Below are 20,957 nucleotides of genomic sequence, written 5' to 3' on the forward strand. Positions count from 1 at the left end.
GATAAGTCTCAAGTGAACAATTATCGTCCGATTAGCATTCTGAGTTGTATTCCCAAAGTTTTTGAGAGTCTTGTTTATGACTATTTGTCAGCTAGTTTAAAAGGCTGTTTTATCGACCAGCAATTTGGATTTCTCTCTAGCCGCTCCACTGAACTTAATTTATTGACATTTACCGACTTTCTTGTGGAATCTCTTTAAGGTGGCTTCCAGGTTCATGCTGTATACAGAGACTTTACAAAGGCGTTTGACCGGGTAAATCACAAGATTTTAATCAATAAGTTGAGAGGTCTGGGTATCCAGGGTGAACTTTTACAATGGTTGTTATCCTACCTATCTGAAAGAATACAAATAGTGCGTGTTCAGGGTTTTCAATTAAGGTACCTTCAGGAGTGCCACAAGGGTTACATCTGGGACCCCTTCTATTCAATATCTATGTTAATTATATTGCCTCCTGTTTCCACTTTGCTTTTTTCCTAATGTTTGCTGACGATTTAAAATTATATTTGAAAATCGAGAATTATGTTGACTATCCAAAAATTACAATCTGACTTGGATCGGTTGAGCTATTGGTGTGATAGCAACGGAATGGAACTTGATGTTAAAAAGTATCACTTAATGGTTTTTGGTCGAAATAAAACTCCTACAAATCATATCTATACTATTAAGGATTGTCCTTTAGACTCGTATCTCAGATAAAAGACCTAGGTGTTGTGCTCGATTCCAGCTTATTCTACATCCCCCATGGGTCCCGGTGAATTCGTAACTATTTTAATGGTCCATACTAATTACAGGCCAATTGGTAACAATGACCCTCAGGTAATTTTTCGGTAACCGATCAACTACCGGTGAATTCGTAACTAAATAAAGGTATAATCTTTTAGACTTGAAATAAATAGAAAATCTCTGCTTTTAAATTATCAGATGGATTTAAATAATTTATCATTGCTAAAGATCTAAAGGTCGCGTCATATTATAATGCACGTCGCGTTTTCGGCACGTAGCGTTTCGTTTGCGAAAAATATAATTCAATGGTTTTTAAATTGAACAATTCATATTGTGCGTATAAGACACGTAACGTAGCGTATAAGACACGTTACGTCTGCGTTCGGTTCATTCGAAAACAATATTTTTCGGATGTTGACAGATACGGGTCGTTTTCCCCTTGTTGTTTATGTAGGTATTTCTTTGAATTTGATACCGAGTATTTAGACCGGTCAGTATCTTTTTAAAACAAATTCACAAAAATATTTTTTCATTCGAGCAATATTTTTTTTAGATAATTTGGGCAATTCTGAGCAAAAAAGGTGTCTTGTCATTTTTCTCTAAAATTGCGAAAAATCAAGGCTTAATAACTCGATTAAAAATTATTATTATGAATTTCAATAAGTGACCAAATCAAGTTTCAAACAACTTCTTCAAGGTCCTGAAGAGATTTTTGTCATTATTTTATTACAAAGCTGTTATTTTTAACTATTAACAATTACCGCTATAGTCCAACTGTATCGTCGCCCCCGTTAGCGAAATTAGATTTTTTTGCACAAACTTACTCAAAAAGAGGTCCTTATAATACATCAACAGGGTTCCGGGCGATGCCGTGGTCTAAAAATTGTTTAAACAATTTTTGTTAAACAAATTCACAAAAATAATTTTTTATTAATAATTTAATTAAACCCAAATTAATAATAATTTGAGTTATTCTGGGCAAAAAAGGTCTATTGTGATTTTTCTCTAAAATTGATTGTTATCGAGTTATATGGCCATTTCCGCATTTTTGCAAGATACGTTTTTTGCTAAGAATAACCCAAATTATCTAAAAAAAATCGTTCGTAATGAAAAAATTATTTTTGTGAATTTGTTTAATAAGAATTGTTAAAACAATTTTTTGACAACGGCACCGCCCGGCACCCCGTGGATGTGTTTGTTATAAGGACTCTTTTTGAGTAAGTTTGTGCAAAAAAATCTAATCGAAATAGTTTCGCTAACGGGGGCGACGATACAGTTGGACTATAGCGCTAATTGTTAATAACTAAAAATAACAGCTTTGTAGGAAAATAATGACAAAAATCTCTTTGGGACCTTGAAGAAGGGGTTTGAAACTTGATTTGGTCACTTATTGAAATTCATAATAATACTTTTAATCGAGTTATTAAGCCTTGAAAATGGCCTTTTCGCATTTTTCAAATTTTTAATCGCATGTAACTCGACAACAATCAATTTTAGAGAAAAATGACAAGAGACCTTTTTTGCCCAGAATGACCCAGTTTATCTAAAAAATATTGCTCGAAATGAAAAAAATATTTTTGTGAATTTGTTTAAAAAAAATGTTTAAACAATTTTTCGACCACGGTACCGCCCGGCACCCTGTGGATATGTTATAAGGACTTCTTTTTGAGTAAGTTTGTTTAAAAATATCGAATCGGAATAATTTCGCTAGCCGGGGCGACGATACTGCCCGGTCTAATTTAAAAAGTAGTTTTCGAGGCAATTTGTGATGTAAGCATGTGTTGTGACAATAAACACATCTGCACCTCACCAAACTGAAACCAAGGGAAACGTTCTATGTATGAAAATGTGAATGGGCAGTCCGATTGCCGGTCTGCAAACGCTACGTGCCGAAAACGCGACGTGCAGTATAATATGAGGCGACCTTAAATATTAAATTTACAATTACTTGATAAAAACCAAGCTGGTGTGGAGCTATACTTGATGAAAATAATATTTATAACACGTGTTAATGAAACACTATAATATTGTTTCAATTATTTTATTAAGATATTTCAATTTTTGCTATTTTTTATAGGTACATATAATACAAATATAATGTTTTTAAGCAAACCAAGGAACATTCGGTTTAGATTTAAGGTATTAGATTTAATCTATGATTTCGAATTCACTTGAAGAAAGTTTCGAGTTGGCAGGTCAGGTAATAGAAAAGTTACGAATTGACCGGTGCACATTTTGATTTGAAAATTTTTGTCATTAAAAGCTACGAATTGGCGCATATCTCATCTATTGACTCAAAATCACTTCAACTTTTAGGGTTTATCAAACGTTGTGCTAAAGACTTTCTAAATATCTCATCCATAAAAATATTGTATTGTTCACTTGTGAGACCTCACCAAGATTACTGTTCATGTGTTTGGTCTCCACACTATAACACCCATGTTCAAGCTATTGAGAGAGTTCAGCACAAGTTCTTAAGATTTGTTGCATTTAAACAAAACCAGAGGGTTGATGAAATTAACTATTCTAATATGGAAAAATCTCTCAACATAACCTCTCTCCAAATCAGACACATGCATAAGAATCTCACAATGTGTTATAGCATACTACACTCCAATAATTTTGGTCCTCAACTATTGGACAAAATTAGCCTCCATATTCCCAGTAGACAAACGAGGCTAAATAAACCTTTTTACGTTAGACCCCATCGCACAAACTATGGACACAATTCCTTAATGTCTAGAACACCTAGGTTTGCTAACCAATATTCGGAAAGTTTAGATTGTTATAGTTTTCCAAAAGAATTTAAAGCTCAGCTTAAAAACTGTGTGTGATAACTTAATGTCCTTGTGCTCTGTACATGTTCTGTTAATGTTTGTTATTTCATGTTCCTAGTTTGTATGACTAAAATTTTTAAATTTACTGTAGATTAGGTTAAAAATCTCATGTGATTAATGTTTATACTGTATTTTAATTGGGTCATTGCCCGTTGATAAATAAATAATAATAATTAAATATATACAATTGTGTTATTTGTTAACAACATGCGGACCCGTGGACAAGTTGACCCAAAACTCTTTTCTATAAAACCATAGTACAGAATAAAGGATTAGATTATTACATTATAAACCGCGTTACTATCAACATTGTATAAGACGCCTCCCGGGTCAGAGTTAATAAAGTCGTATTATTGAACTTAGTGTTTCAATTACTTCAGAAGACAGCCTTGCTCAATTTGACAATTTACATAACAGTGTAAACATGTATCAAAGAAAAATATAAAATAATAAAACAAAAAAGCGGAATTCGTTAATTCGTTCACGATGAAAATGAGCATAATTTTTGGTAGTGCAAAACTTTTGCGGTTTTTGTGTAAACTATAACTAAGTACAGTTTTCGTTTTTTTGAAATATTAAAAATGTGGATAAACTACAGTACATACTATTTATTGTCATTTTTACAATTTAAAGTTTATTAACTTGTACTCGCAAGAACTCACAAAATATGTGTGTACCATCGAATGTAAAGAAATCTGAAAGAAAATACATACCAATAATTTTGGTGTTTACAGACAAAACAAGTGTTCTGCTCAATTAATTCATGTACCTTTATACAATAAATTATTAAGTGCTCATCACCCTCAGGTGGATATAGAAATTAAGTTTTGTACATCTTTGGAAGATGTCTACCGTACGGATTTCTAGGTTTCTAATGTAATTTCTCCATTACAGGTCTTCATTTTCACGTTGTAGGAGAAGGGATAGTTCGAGTTAGAACTTCTCGGCAAGAGGGAGTGCATGATCGAGAAAATTATATTGATTTTCGGATGAGACTACTGGGAGAGCCAGGTACAGTTTGTTGTTAGGGATTTTAATTAAAATTTTTACATTTTTACCAAATAAATACGGTTTACGGAGTCAGACAGCATGATTTTAGAGCTTAGAGATTAGATTTTGAGTTTGCACTAGACTTGTGTTACGGATGGATTTTACGGGCTGTGGTTGGTCGTATTCAAATCAAGGACATTTAGTAATTTAGAATGAAAACATCTGCTTTCGCAGTAAGGTATAAATGTAAAGTTATAGTTTTTATAAATACTATAATACATAAATATTATATTATATAAAAAATGTGAAGTTAATATTTTACGAGTATTTACGTGCTTCGTTTGCTCTTTTTTAAGAAGTAAAGGGAGATTCATTTAGAGGTACTATTTTGATGGGGATTTGATAGAAGGTCGTGAATGAATCCTATCACGTGACGTTTCGTCTTTATTCAGTATTGTTTGACATATTATTTAGACTGGCACAGCGTCTAGAAATTATTCAGCTGTACTATGAAAAGAGGCCGTTCTATGAGGTATGTGTTTCGTGCGCTTAGAGGAACTTATGGTTCACATAATTGGCCTACCGAACGCATAATTCGCTATACCATCAGTAAGTTTGAAACCCAGTTTTTATTATTAGACAACACGCGACCAAATAGACCACATTCAGCACGTATTGAAGAAATATAGCGGCGGTAGCGGATAGTGTACGCGAAAATAATGAAAAATCGATTCATCACCGTTCCCAACAGCTTGGCTTGTCGTATGCAGCAACTTGGCATATTTTACTCAAGGATATTGATTAAAAAGCATACAAAATTCAATTAGGGCAATATCTGAAACCGATCGACCTTCCAAATCGTCACCGTTTCAGTCGATATGCTGTTGATAAGCTTGCAGAAGATCCACTGTTCTCGGGAAAAAAATTGTTTTCTGATGGGGCCAATTTTTGGATTAATGGGGACGTGAATAAACAAAATGCCCGTATTTGGGATGATGTCCAATCGGAAGAGGTCCAAAAGTTGCCATTACATCTAGAAAAAACAACGGTTTGGTGTGGTTTATGGTTATGGGCCGATGGAATCGTCGGTCTTTAGAACAGTGGCCGGCCAGAATGTTACTGTGAATGGAGACCGTATCGCGCCATGATAACGGACTATTTGGTGCTTGAAATTGAAGCTCGTGGTCTCAACGACATTTGCTTCCCACCAGATGGCGCCACATGCCATACAGCCCGTGAAGGCATGGCTTTACTGCGAGAACAATACGATAAACAATTTATTTCACGCTTCGAACTAGAGATACTTACTTACTTACTTACTTAATTCAGAACTCGTCTACCTTTCGGTGTGAGTTGTTACGGAGTTAGGTTCTCCGTCGTTTTCTTCCACATTTCCTTCTATCCATGGCCAATGCTTTTGTTTCCTCCCATTTTATTCCTCTTTTGTCGGCCGCTTCCCTTACTTCTTCTGTCCACGTCTTTCTTGGCCTTCCTCTCTTCTTTCTTCCCATATCTCTCGCTTCATATATCTGTCTTACTATTTTTTCTTCTCCTCTTCTCAGTACATGTCCGAGCCATCTAAGTTGTCCTTGTTCGATTGTTGTTGTAACTGAGTGTATTTTCAGATTTTGTCTAAAGGTTTGATTTCTAATTTTATCTTTCCTTGTTTTTCCCTCTATTGTTGTCAAAAATCTCATCTCTGTGCTTATTAGTCTATCCTTTTGCCTTTTTGTTAATGCCCAAGATTCACATGCACAAGTTAGAGTGGGTTTCACAATCTTTTTTAATATGTCTGTTTTTATATTCTTAGGTATTTCTTTCTTTTTTTAAAAAGTTACTCTTAATATTATTGTACGTATAGCTTACCACTCTTTGCAATTTTTTCATTTATCCCATCTTCTAATTTTCCATCCCGGCTTATGATTACCCGCAAATACTGTCTACCTATTCAATTTGCTTGCCATTCACTTATATTTTATGTTTTCCTTTTTGTTTTCCAATTATCATTGTTTTTGATTTTTCTTTGTTTATTTTCATGTTTCTGATTTTTAGCTCTTCATACAATATGTTTATATTTTCTTGTATTTGTTTTTCTGACTTCGCAATGATCACCAGGTCATCTGCGTAGCATAGTTCTGTTATTTGTATCATTCTTAACTTCCAATATACTACATTATATTTTCTTCATTTGTGTTTTCATTTTTTATTACGTAAACTAGTACTAGGTTAAAGAGTAGTGGGCTCAGGACACAACCCTGTTTTAATCCAATGTTGCTGTCGAATACTTTTGAGTTTTAATTTCTTGTCCTTACATATCTTTTCGTTTTTCGTATAAACTCTATGAAACCTCTATACTCTGGGTATAGAGATTTTTGAAGAGAAGAACTGACAAAAGATGGGGAAAAATAAATGAGAAGAGGTTTAAGACGAAAAGAAGAGGGGCTTAGCTCAGTAAAAAAAATAAGAGGGCAGAGAGACACTAAATCTCAAGTGAGTATTCGGGCTAGCTCCAATACACCGAATATTGGCTTTGGAGATATGAGAAGAAAATTTGGTAATGAAATGATAGTAACTAGAAAGAAAATGAGACCTGTTAACACAAAAACTTAATACAACTAGGTAAGAAGATAGAAATAAGGTGATATAAAAAGGACGATAAATAGAGAAGAAGAAGGGCGCCAACTCAACAAGAGGTTGAGATTTTTTTTGACTTAACGAACGACAAGAAATAAATGACACTAGATACAATCACCTGAAATACAAAAATACTAAATACTGATCTTGTATTGCTATGTTATATACAGGTAATACAGACTGAAATAAAACACCAACCTTAATACATACAAATATATTAATAATAAATGTTAAATATTAACAATTTACATATAACGCAACGTAATAACAGTGATAGTGGATGGGGAAAAGATCAAATAGGACCGAAAAGGCCACTTAACAAGCAATTATCCACTATCACTGGCCAAGCAAAGGTATTAAAATCAAAATCCAAATCAAAAGTCCGTCAGAATAGCACTAAGTCCTTACAACTAAAAAGTTAGTAATTATTTCCTAAATTGAACTCGTCTAGGTGAGATGCACGACTAGAACGCTACGGTTACCAAAAATAATAAAGATCTCACCTAGCAAAAACACTAATAAGTAATTATATAATGAGTGGGTCAGTGACTCTATATACAATGTAAAAACCTACAAGACATATTCCCTATTTTAAAACCTCGACAAAATTTTACCCCCGATTCCCTATTAAATTTTAAGATACAATGATTTTTAGTTATTATTAAAAGGAAGACATGATTTTATTTATTTAAGCAAATTACTAATTATATAGAACAAAAGAAAGAAAAACAACGACCTAAAACCTATCTATCACGAAAATATGTACCACTTAGTTCACCTACTTGTATGCATACAGTAAGTTTACACAGTAACAACTCTAGATTACCCAAAGTAAATAATTAAAGTAAATAAGAACTTATCTTGTACAACAGCCGATGGTTAAAAAAAATGAAAGTCCTTAGGAAAAATCCTTTTGGCACAACAAAGCTAGTTGGCTGCTGTGATGGGTAAGTCTTATCGGAAAATCCTAGATGTTGTGAACACAGGTAGTGGTTTTCTTCAAAATGAACAGCACACTCTATGAGTGAACCATGGCAGAGTTGCTACTAATACTACTGGTACATACTTCAAGCGATGTAAGGTGACTAACTGACGAAACCACTAATTGACTGTGGCTAAGTTACTGAATGAGTATGTGACGGAATCTAAAATAAAGTTTATCAAGTTTAATTATATTCTTAATAACAGTATGTATAGAGTACAAGTTCACTGCACTGGGATCCAAAACAAAAAACTCAGGTTAGGTATGTGTCATGTCAAAATTTATGAAGTTACTTCAGTGTAGACATAACAGACTTGCGCGAAGCATGAACATGCGCAGAGTGCAGAAGGCTGTATAATACTTATGGAAAAATTTTTTATATAAAAAAAACGGCAACAAGCCTAATGGTAGCACATGAAGTAAATTGAAATTTAAATGTAACAATAAAACCTATGACCTTGAATGACTGTTCCTTTGCAAATGGGAATGAATATCATTATTATAATATGGATTATATATAAATGTATGTGGTAAATCAATCTAACGAAATACCTGACTACAATGATGCATTGAATATTACAAGGAAGAAATGCGAGATATAATATAAATGCATTATGTACTTACTGAAACAAGCGGACACGTCGCGCTGTCGGAAAATATAATTCTTTTATGTTTCCAGATGTATTCAAGTTTGACATATTAGTTTTCCCACATGTATTAGGCTGATGTTCGATTTATTTTAGTTACATTTCATTTGGTTTCAACTCCGTCACAAACAATGAGAATAAAATCTCCGACGTGCCGCTGTGAGTTCACTGACCTGACTGCCGGTATTTCGGATTTCCGTCGATCTCCAAAATCGAAGTGGCACGCAAGCCCTCTGATGGTAAAAATATTTCCTAATTTTATAGCTGGCGGCGCGAAAAGGAATTTCTGAGGGATAGTACCTGTTAATTTTATTTATTAATTTTAATTAAACTAATCGAAAATCAGTGTACGTAGCATAACTGCTACATTCTCCCTTATCTCCAGCAAAAAAGGAAAACTTCTAGAAGTTTCCTTTTTTTATTTTCCAGAACGGACTGACGCTAGGGCGAACCTGAGGATGGACACGGTAAAGGAGTAACGTTGTGGTATAAAAACATAATGATGGTAAGCTCAACAGTCCTAGTATTTACGGAGGTGACGGAACAAAAACCGAGACGAAGTAATACAGCCAGTATAGAGGCCACGCGAGATATATTCAATCATATTTGCAGAAAGTATAAAACATAGAAGGGATATGTAACTGACCGACATACGTAACTGACCGATATAAGTTATTCAACGCGATAATTTACTTTAATTTAGTAAAACTAGAGATTGAGAGGAAAAAAAAAATTGCGTGTTAATCACTTACATTCTAAATATAATTATACAACCTTATAGAGTAAGTCAACTCTTAACACTACTTATTATCTACATTCTCAAGTGTTAGTAAACCCATGATTAAAACTATATTACAGGTGTATATTGACAACCCCTAACACAATATAACTAAGAACCATACACAACAATTAACCTAAACGAATCCTATTAACCTTATCCAACATTGACACTAGAGCGAACAAATTCTATTAATCACCCCAGAATTCAATGAGGGACTAATTCATTAGGACCAGTTAAAACTACATTACTACAAACCTAAACATATATGATATGGTTCCAGATATCAACAACATCTAAAACTCAAGGTAAGCGATAATCCATAACATCTACTCGCTTTCATAACGGTAGGAAGACACAATCTAGATAAAGATACTAGCAAGCCCACTATACTCATGGTATAGGGTATGCTAAAAGTATAAAAAGATAATTGCAAGCCCACATCTACTTGTGGTATGCACAAGGTAAAAGATAATAAAGATCCTAACTGTAGTACCTAAACTGCACTATTGACGTGGTCCAATTCTTTACTCACGACAAGAACAGTGAAGGACAGATTTTTAGGACTTTATAATAATCAAGATAAAGATATACATTCAATCAAGATATAGATAAGAGATAAGCTCATCAAGGTAAAGGTACGAGATAGACTCAAGGTAAAGATAAAGCTAAACTCACTTCAGGTAAAGGTAAAGATAAACTCACATCTCCCTTTTCATATTTAAGGTAGAAGGACATCTATTAACATAATGCTCAGTAGAGAGACAAATAAGGTAACTCACATACTCACATCAACTAATCCAAGCAAGTGGTAGAGAGACAGGTAACCAAACCTAAGGTAATATGATATGTTAAAACTCAAATCATTTAAAAGATAATGACATAGGAGATGACAACCAAGTTAAACATACTTACTTACTGCTGAATATCAGAACGATCCAATTCTATATGACACATTCTAATTTCAACCTAAGAGACACTCTAGGAAAACTGATAGGTATTGGTATATTCCTGAGCCAAGTGAAGGCCACAAGTCCAGGGTGATCAATCCTGAACCCACGCTAAAACACCGACACAGTTAAGTGAATGCCTAAGCTTTATGGCTTTGGTTCGAACCTATACAAAACCATAAATCAAAGAAAATATTTGAAATGTACATCTTGTACTCCTATGATAGGCAGTTTGGGCTTTCAAGACACAACTAACAGCAAAATGAACAAGTCCATAAACTAAGATATTAACCAACATTAAGATAGGATAAAATAAGATAAAAGGCACAAAAGCAGATGTTAACCAGGTAAACAAAATAAATAAGCAGATCTTAAATAACAAACTGGTCCCTCACGATTTAATCTTCATCTGAAGATGAACCATCTGAATTATCAGACAAGTTATGTGGACCTACAGTCTTATCCTCAAGTAAATCTTTGACATGAAACCTTCCTAGTTTCCTGCCAGTGGAGGTTTCCTTCAACTCATAGATCAAAGGAGAAATAACCCTAATAACGGTGCAAGGTATGTATTTTTGACACAGCTTGGCAGATTGGAAATTTACTTTATCAGATTTAACAAAATTTTTCTTTAAAACGGAATCTCCAACTCTGAAAGATAAGGCTCGCTTTCTCAGGTCATAACGGCTCTTATTTCTGTCATAAGATGCTTTCAAGCGTTTGCGAACATCCACATATATGTCAGGAAGATGTTGAATATCTTCTAAATGGTGTAACTTATCTGATATTGCAGGAAAATTAGTGGCATTTTCTGAGATTTTACCAAAATAATCACCAGAAAGAGGATCATGACGACCAAATATTAAGTACGATGGAGGACATTTGGTTATTTCGTGAGAAGAGGTCCTGATAGCTTGTACTATAGAGTGGATATGAGTATCCCAAGCTCTCTGATCAGGAAAAGAATACGATCTTAAAGCAGTCACGATTGATTTGTTTACTCTTTCAGTGTGATTAATTTGAGGATGATAGTTCGCATTGTACCAGATCTTTTGTACTTTATATTTAGACATGAGATCGCGAAAAGCGTTAGCTGTAAACTGGGGTCCATTGTCGCATGACATGATCTGTGGAACACCATAAATTAGGAAAACTTCATTCTCTAGATGAACTTGATAATGGCTGAAGTAGTTGCTTTAGACATCGTATGAACCAAAGGAAATTTTGTAAAGTAATCAACAACTACTAAGGCATATTGAGCACCTTTATATGACCTAGGATAAGGACCAATAAGATCTAAAGATATAAGTTGGAATGGAAAATCAATCCGTCGATAATTACCCATTAAACCTGGTTGGGGAAGATTTGTCGACTTGCACGTAGCACAAATTTTGCATCGAGCGAGATAACTACGAATAGTCTGACGCATCTTCGGCCAGTAATACAGTTCAGATATACGACAGAAAGTTTTGTAGAAGCCAAAATGAGCTGCAGTAGGATGGTCGTGAAAAGTGGCCAAAAACTCTGCTCTATTTGCTGTTGGAACGACTATCTTCCATTCAGACATTCCCGTAAGGGCATCCATAGAACTTAAAACATGTTTATATAAAACACCATGCTCAACTTTAAAATCAGGAAATTTACCAGATACATTATGTACATCATACAACATTTTTCGATACCAATCATCTGGTTGTAAAGTAGATAAATCTAACAAATTAATATCAAAAGTTCTAGAGAGTGCATCAGCGACTACTACACCTGCAGCTTTACGATGAACAATTTTATAATCATAATCATATTGTGCCAATTTTAAAATCCACTTAGCCAAACGAGGAGATGGGTTCTTCATACTCTGTAACCACACCAAACTACTATGGTCAGTTATGACCGTAAACGAACGACCTTCAAGAAAATATCCGAAATGCTCAATACCAGTAATTATAGCTAACAACTCTTTTTCAGTTGTAGTATAATTTTTCTGGGCTTTGTTTAATTTCCTGCTTGTATAGGCTATAGGGTGTTCCTCTCCATCGACAATTGATAGAGCACACCACCAGATGCTGTGTTTGAACAATCAGTCATCAAATAGAAAGGCTTAGTGAAATCTGGGGCTACCATAACTGGGGAGTTGGTGAGAGTCTTCTTGATTTTAATGAAAGCTTCATTAGCTTCAGGAGTCCACACAATGTTTTGTCCCTTTTTCCTATTTTGAATCAAATCAGTGATAGGGGACAACAAGGTAGAATGAGACTTAACAAACTTTTTATAATAGCCCACCATTCCTAACAATCGACGGACCTGGGTGGTATTTTTAGGCACAGGAAAATCACGAATAGCTGACACCTTGTCAGGGTCAGTATGTAAGCCATGAGAATCTACAACATATCCTAAAAACTTAATAGAATCACGACAAAAGCTGCTTTTATCTAAGTTAATAGTCAAATTTGCATCTTTAAGACGCTGAAACAACTGTTGCAATACAGAGATATGAGTGTCGAAATCAGGAGTAATGACTAGAATATCATCAAGATAATATTGACAATAGGGGTCTAAAGCAGGACCTATTACCAAATACATTAATCTACACATAGTCTGGGGAGCAGACACCAGACCAAAAGGCATTGTAGTAAACTGGTACAATCCTTTGCCACTTACTGCAAAAGCCGTAAGTTTCTTACTCTCTTCGCTTAATGGGATCTGTAGAAATGCCTTCTTTAAGTCGATGGATGAAATGTATTTAGCATTTTGTAGCTTAGTGAGGATGATATCTATACGAGGTATAGGATAGGCATCCCTATTCATCGTAATGCTGTTAAGTTTACGTCCGTCGAAACAGACACGAAAAGTCCCATCCTTCTTCTTCGTCATCCACAAGGGACTACAAAAGCTAGACGAGCTCTGCTCGATAATACCAAGCTTAAGCATTTCATCCACCTCCTTAACTAAGCTTTCATGCCAGGCTTGAGGCAATGGATACTGGTATTGTCTGAAGGGCTTAGACAAACCCACATCAATGTGATGTTCGATGAGATGAGTTCTACCTAACTGATTCTTCGAAGAGATAGAAGAAAAGGATTTGATGACATTATTCAACTGCTCTAACTCCTGAGCATTAAGTCTACTCATATCTTTAACTGCATCAACACAAGAGATATTAAAAGAAGAGACAGATAAAGAAAATTCAGTAAAATTCAATTCACTATTAAAAGTTTTCAGAAAATCCATCCCTAGCATAACTGAATTCCAAAAAGAAGGTATAACAAAAAATGTAATCATCCTTTTACATGAACTAACAGAAATCTCAGTTGTAAACTGACCTAAAATTGGTTGGACTTGACCATCAGCTGTAGTCACTTGCAAACTCTCATCCATTCCTATCTTAACATTAGAATTCAGGAGAAATTCCAGACCTAGAGAACCTAAAATAGAGATATTGGACCCTGTGTCCAGTAAAGCTAAACAAGAATGTCCTAAGATAAATATTTCAACGACGATTATCCTTGTTTTTACGAACTAACAATGAATTAATGTCAACATCAATAAGGGAAGATAAGGGATTACTTGGAGAAACTACAGAAGAATCACAAAGGACATGGTCGACTAACGTCCTCTTTTCGGTTGGTATCTGCCGTTCCGTGGTCTTTTGTCTTTCGGTGGAGGTTGGGATGTTTGGGTGGTTGAGGCATGGGCCTCCTGACTCGAGAAACTGGTTCCTGGGTCTTGAGGATTTTCTAGAGTATTCCCTGTATTTTGATGAGGACTGGGAGCCAGGGGAGACGATCCACCCCTTCTGTCGTTTCCCGAACAGAATTCGCACTCAAACTTACGGACTCCTTGACGTCCACACCCATAGCAAAACAACCCTCTCGGTTCAGAACAGTCAAAATACCCATGTCCTGGCTGACGACAATTCCAACAGGTAATTCTGGAGTTAAAAGTAGAGACATTACCAGACCGGGAATAATTTGGCCTACCAGAATAGGAAGATTCGTTATTTCTAACGTTTGACCGACTAGGGACACTAGATATAGGTTCAGAAGACCATGACAAAACTTCTTCTAACCTCTTACATTTTTCTGTAAGGTCAGCAATCGAGAGAATGTCAGTGAGTGCCAGACTCGGATGATAAGACGGCATCAAATTTTTCTTAATGATTCTCACTATATGGGATTCAGAAAAAGGGACTTCCAAACGTTTACACAAACTGACAACTTCATTAATAAAGATGGTGACTTTCTCCTGGGGAGCTTGTTTCCGGGATTTAATTTCGTCTAATAAGTTGTCTTCATAGTTGTAAGGAAGAAAATCAGACTTAAGTTTGGCAACTAATAGTTGCCATGAAGTAAAACTACCTCGATTATTGAGGTACCAAGTAAAGGCTGAATCCTTAAAAAGATCACCTGCTGATGAAAAGCACTCATCTTCACTGTTCCCACGCGCTAGACGCAGACATTCTATTTTCTCTAAGAAACTAACAACATTTTCATTCGAACCACCAGAAAAATGTACACCCCATTTATGAATTGGAGCTGACTTAAAGAAAGGAAATGAATTAACCGAAACACTAGGGTTACGAGGAGTGGAGTGAGCCTGTGGAGTTACTTTAAACTCAAGTTCTCCTTCCAGATTAAGTATCTTGAAGTTAAGAGACTTCTTGATGGTATCCTCTTCCTCGGTTACTGACTCTAACAAATGAACCCTACCTGAAACATGACCTAAACGGGAAGTCAAGCGACCATATAAAACATCACTATGGGAGCCAACAAAAGAGCTAATTTGGGTCTTCAAATCTGCAAGGGTAGCTTCTATTTCATGGACCTCATCACTAAAATTTAGTTGGAAAGCTGACAGAACAGCATGACTCCGATTTGCTGAAGCTTGCTTCAACGCACCTGTCAAAACGATCACTTTAGCCCTATCAGTAGTTAACGATGGATCAGCTAACTGACGAATTTTCAACTCGTAATCCAATTCAGGGGTTAACAGATGTTCTGCCTTAAAAGATGCCATTATACACCACTGGGAAGTAAACACGAGAATGAGATAAAATGTAAGTAGGCAAAGTTTAACTTACTCTCTGTCCTCAAGTTAATGTTCTGAGTCGATACCTATACCAGCAATGCTTATTTGTTTGGTCCAGTCGTGAAATCCGATGAAATGTACTGCTACACTCCCGATAAACCTAAAATTGAATAATACTTTTAATTCGAGGTAGTGATTCCCTATTAATGCTACTCCGGACTTGTAAAAATCGGTGAAATTGTTAAATTCAAGATATTTAAATTTCTAATTTTACTTTAATTTATTATTAATACCAAAATAGTTCTTTAACCAATCAAAACAAAGCAATTTATTCAATCAACACAGTATACTATAGCAAAACAAGTTTCTACAAGATATAGATATAAGGTAACGTCCCAAAAAAAAACAAGTTGAAGTACAAAACTCAACGTCAAAGTGAAAATCTACCAAACCCAATCACTGAAATCACCAAGATAAAAACCAAAAGTTAAAGAAAATATTTTTAAAGCCAAAAATGTAAAAGAAGCCACACGTTGGGTCTTGCCAATTGAAACCTCTATACTCTGGGTATAGAGATTTTTGAAGAGAAGAACTGACAAAAGATGGGGAAAAATAAATGAGAAGAGGTTTAAGACGAAAAGAAGAGGGGCTTAGCTCAGGAAAAAAAATAAGAGGGCAGAGAGACACTAAATCTCAAGTGAGTATTCGGGCTAGCTTCAATACACCGAATATTGGCTTTGGAGATATGAGAAGAAAATTTGGTAATGAAATGATAGTAACTAGAAAGAAAATGAGACCTGTTAACACAAAAACTTAATACAACTGGGTAAGAAGATAGAAATAAAGTGATATAAAAAGGACGATAAATAGAGAAGAAGAAGGGCGCCAACTCAACAAGAGGTTGAGATTTTTTTTGAAGTAACGAACGACAAGAAATAAATGACACGAGATACAATCACCTGAAATACAAAAATACTAAATACTGATCTTGTATTGCTATGTTATATACAGGTAATACAGACTGAAATAAAACACCACCCTTAATACATACAAATATATTAATAATAAATGTTAAATATTAACAATTTACATATAACGCAACGTAATAACAGTGATAGTGGATGGGGAAAAGATCAAATAGGACCGCAAAGGCCAATTAACAAGCAATTATCCACTATCACTGACCAAGCAAAGGTATTAAAATCAAAATCCAAATCAAAAGTCCGTCAGAATAGTAATAAAGATCTCACCTAGCAAAAACACTAATAAGTAATTATATAATGAGTGGGTCAGTGACTCTATATACAATGTAAAAACCTACAAGACATATTCCCTATTTTAAAACCTCGACAAAATTTTACCCCCGATTCCCTATTAAATTTTAAGATACAATGATTTATAGTTATTATTAAAAGGAAGACCTGATTTTATTTATTTAAGCAAATTACTAATTATATAGAACAAAAGAAAGAAAAACAACGACCTAAAACCTATCTATCACGAAAATATGTACCACTTAGTTCACCTACTTGTATGCATACAGTAGGTTTACACAGTAACAAATCTAGATTACCCAAAGTAAATAATTAAAGTAAATAAGAACTTATCTTGTACAACAGCCGATGGTTAAAAAAAAATGAAAGTCCTTAGGAAAAATCCTTTTGGCACAACAAAGCTAGTTGGCTGCTGTGATGGGTAAGTCTTATCGGAAAATCCTGGATGTTGTGAACACAGGTAGTGGTTTTCTCCAAAATGAACAGCACACTCTATGAGTGAACCATGGCAGAGTTGCTACTAATACTACTGGTACATACTTCTAGCGATGTAAGGTGACTAACTGACTAAACCACTAATTGACTGTGGCTAAGTTACTGAATGAGTATGTGACGGAATCTAAAATAAAGTTTATCAAGTTTAATTATATTCTTAATAACAGTATGTATACAGTACAAGTTCACTGCACTGGGATCCAAAACAAAAAACTCAGGTTAGGTATGTGTCATGTCAAAATTTATGAAGTTACTTCAGTGTAGACATGACAGACTTGCGCGAAGCATGAACATGCGCAGAGTGCAGAAGGCTGTATAATACTTATGGAAAATTTTTTTATATAAAAACAACGGCAAAAAGCCTAATGGTAGCACATGAAGTAAATTGAAATTTAAATGTAACAATAAAACTTATGACCTTGAATGACTGTTCCTTTGCAAATGGGAATGAATATCATTATTATAATATGGATTATATACAGGGTGTCCCGAAAAGAATGGTCATAAATTATACCACACATTCTGGGGTCAAAAATAGTTCGATTGAACCTAACTTACCTTAGTACAAATGTGCTCACAAAAAAAGTTACAGCCCTTTGAAGTTACAAAATGAAAATCGATTTTTTTCAATATATCGAAAACTATTAGAGATTTTTTATTGAAAATGGATATGTATAATTCTTATGTCAGGAACATCTTAAAACAAAATTATCGTGAAATTTGTCCACCCCATAAAAAATTTATGGGGATTTTGTTCCCTTAAACCCCCCCAAACTTTTGTGTACCTTCCAATTAATTCATTATTGTGGTACCATTAGTTAAACACAACGTTTTTAAAACTTTTTTGCCTCTTAGTATTTTTTCGATAAGCCAGTTTTTATTGAGATGCGGCTTCTTTTTTGAGATATATTTACGTAAAAATTTTATGGGGGTTTTGTTCCTTTAAACCCCCCTAATGTTTGTGTACGTTCCAATTAAACTATTATTGTGGTACCATTAGTTAAACACAGTGTTTTTAAAACTTTTGTCTCTTAGTCTTTTGTTCATAAGTCACCTTTTATCGAGATGTAGCTTCTTTTTCAAAATATACCTAAAAATGTAAATTATAAATAAGTTTTCAGATTATTAACAGGTCTCTATAACCGTACTTAACCATATACAAATATGTGGTGGATTCGACAAATATTCAAAATATCTCGATAAACACTGGCTTATCGAAAAAGTACTAAGAGGCAAAAAAGTTTTAAAAATAATGTGTTTAACTAATAGTGCCACAATAATAATTTAATTGGAACGTACACAAAAGTTTGGGGGGGTTTAAGGGAACAAAACCCCCATAAAATTTGTATGGGGTGCACAAATTTTACTTAATTTTTTTTTAAGATATTGCTGTCGTAAAAATGCCACATGTCAATTTTCAATAAAAAATCTCTGAGAGTTTTCGATATATGAAAAAAAAATTGATTTTCATTTTGTAAATTCAAAGGGCTGTAACTTTTTTTGTGTGCACTATTGTATATAGGTAAGTGAGGTTCAATCAACCTATTTTTGACCCCAGAATCTGTGGTATAATTTATGACCAATCTTTTCGGGACACCCTGTATAAATGTATGTGGTAAATCAATCTAACGAAATACCTGACTACAATGATGCATTGAATATTACAAGGAAGAAATGCGAGATATAATATAAATGCATTATGTACTTACTGAAACAAGCGGACACGTCGTGCTGTCGGAAAATATAATTCTTTTATATGGATACGTTTCCAGATGTATTCAAGTTTGATATATTAGTTTTCCCACATGTATTAGGCTGATGTTCGATTTATTTTAGTTACATTTCATTTGGTTTCAACTCCGTCACAAACAATGAGAATAAAATCTCCGACGTGCCGCTGTGAGTTCACTGACCTGACTGCCGGTATTTCGTTCGGATTTCGGTCGATCTCCAAAATCGAAGTGGCACGCAAGCCCTCTGATGGTAAAAATATTTCCTAATTTTATCGCTGACGGCGCGAAAAGGAATTTCTGAGGGATAGTACCTGTTAATTTTATTTATTAATTTTAATTAAACTAATCGAAAATCAGTGTACGTAGCATAACTGCTACATCTGCATCCTATTAGATCTTGTTCAATTTTTCTCTTCTCTAGTATTTTCCAAATATCTTCTCTTTTAATTATGTCGAAGGCTTTTCCATATCTATGAAACATGCATGTATTTCTTTTTCTGTTTTAACAGCTTTTTCTATTATATGTCTCATTATAAAAATCTGATCGTTCGTCCCTCTTTCTTTCCTGAAACCACTCTGGCTCTTCTCAAAGGTGTTTTCTAGTTTTTCTCTTAGCCTGTTTTCTACTATGCTAGCATAAAGTTTTCCTACTGTGCTTTCAAGAGTTATTCCTCTATAGTTTGAGCATTCTTTGCTATCTCCTTTTTTATACAGTTGTGTTATAATGCCTATCTGCCAGTCTAGTGGTACTTTCTTTTCTTTCTTAGCTTGGTTCATTATGTTTAGTAATTCTTGTTGTCTTTCTTTATTCATGTGTTTGACCATTTCTGCAGTTATATCGTCATGTCCTGGTGCTTTTCCCATCTTGATTTTGTTGGTTGCATTTGTTAATTATTTTTATGTTATATTTCCTATCTGCTCCTGTTTCTGTTGTAGGGTGTGTTGATTTTTGTTTTGTTCTTTCTTATTTCCTTCTACTTGTTCCACTTCCAAGGGTTCTTCAAAGTATTCTCTCCACCTCTCCATTATCTCATTCTCTTCTGTAAATTATGGTTCCATTCGTATCCTTCACGTTTTTCAATGTATTTGGTTTTGGTTTTCTCATACTCTTAAGTGTGTTGTACAGGGTGAGTCACCACTAACGCGACGGAAGATTACAGCGAAATGGTAGAAGATTTGAAAACAATTTTTAATTAGTGGATTGTAAGTTGATAAAATTTTACATTTTAAAATTATTTTGAAATATACAGGGTGTCCCAATAAATGGCGGCGTATCAAAGTTATATTTTTTCTTATGGAACACCCTATATTTTATTGCATTTTTTAATTGTCCGCAAAAAATAAGCTATAGTTTCATAAGGCTTCCCTATACCTATGTACAGAGTGTTCTGAGTTATGGTGACTTTTCTTAAAATTTAAAAGTTTTAAAAGAAGGCTTATTTTCAAGTTATTTAAGAAATTATAAAAAAATACTTTTACATCTAAATATTTGGATATTGGTTGAATGTATTTCATGATTAATTGTTACACATTTATTTACAGGGTGTTCAAAATTTACAGTTTTATTATTATATTATTCAATGTGTCATATGATTTTTATTTTAAATGGAACACCATGTATATTAATAAATAATTATACTAAACAAATCTACCTCTTTCGAATAATATATGGATGTCCTATACCTAGGTGTCATAGTTTTTGCGTAATTTACAATTATTAAAATTCTTAATCTGTAAATCGATTTAAAAAAAAAGATGTAGTTAATTAATGGCATTGTATGACATTGTCATTTTATGACAGTACTGTCTGGTAATTATTTTATAATTAATGTATTCCATGATTGATTATTACACATTTATTTACAGGGTGCTTAAAATTTACAGTTTCA

The 20,957-nt window shown here is 34.2% G+C and overlaps 1 protein-coding gene across 1 annotated transcript; it reads right to left on the reverse strand.

Annotated features, from left to right (window-relative positions):
- Positions 1–7,383: 7,383 nt before the first annotated feature.
- On the reverse strand, positions 7,384–19,260 carry LOC126878544 (uncharacterized). The gene is made up of 2 exons (XM_050641319.1): positions 19,045–19,260; positions 7,384–17,459 (listed from the first exon to the last, which is right to left on the reverse strand). Exon 2 carries the CDS (start codon positions 15,552–15,554, stop codon positions 14,145–14,147), a length of 1,410 nt encoding a protein of 469 aa, XP_050497276.1. The 5' UTR covers positions 15,555–17,459; positions 19,045–19,260; the 3' UTR covers positions 7,384–14,144.
- Positions 19,261–20,957: the final 1,697 nt, after the last annotated feature.

The sequence above is a fragment of the Diabrotica virgifera genome, chromosome 10 (genome assembly GCF_917563875.1).
Source record: "Diabrotica virgifera virgifera chromosome 10, PGI_DIABVI_V3a".
Lineage (NCBI taxonomy): Eukaryota > Metazoa > Arthropoda > Insecta > Coleoptera > Chrysomelidae > Diabrotica > Diabrotica virgifera.

Coding starts and splice junctions, on each gene's coding strand:
- LOC126878544 (XM_050641319.1), bottom strand. CDS start 15,554: ATGGCATCTTTTAAGGCAGAACATCTGTTAACCCCTGAATTGGATTAC.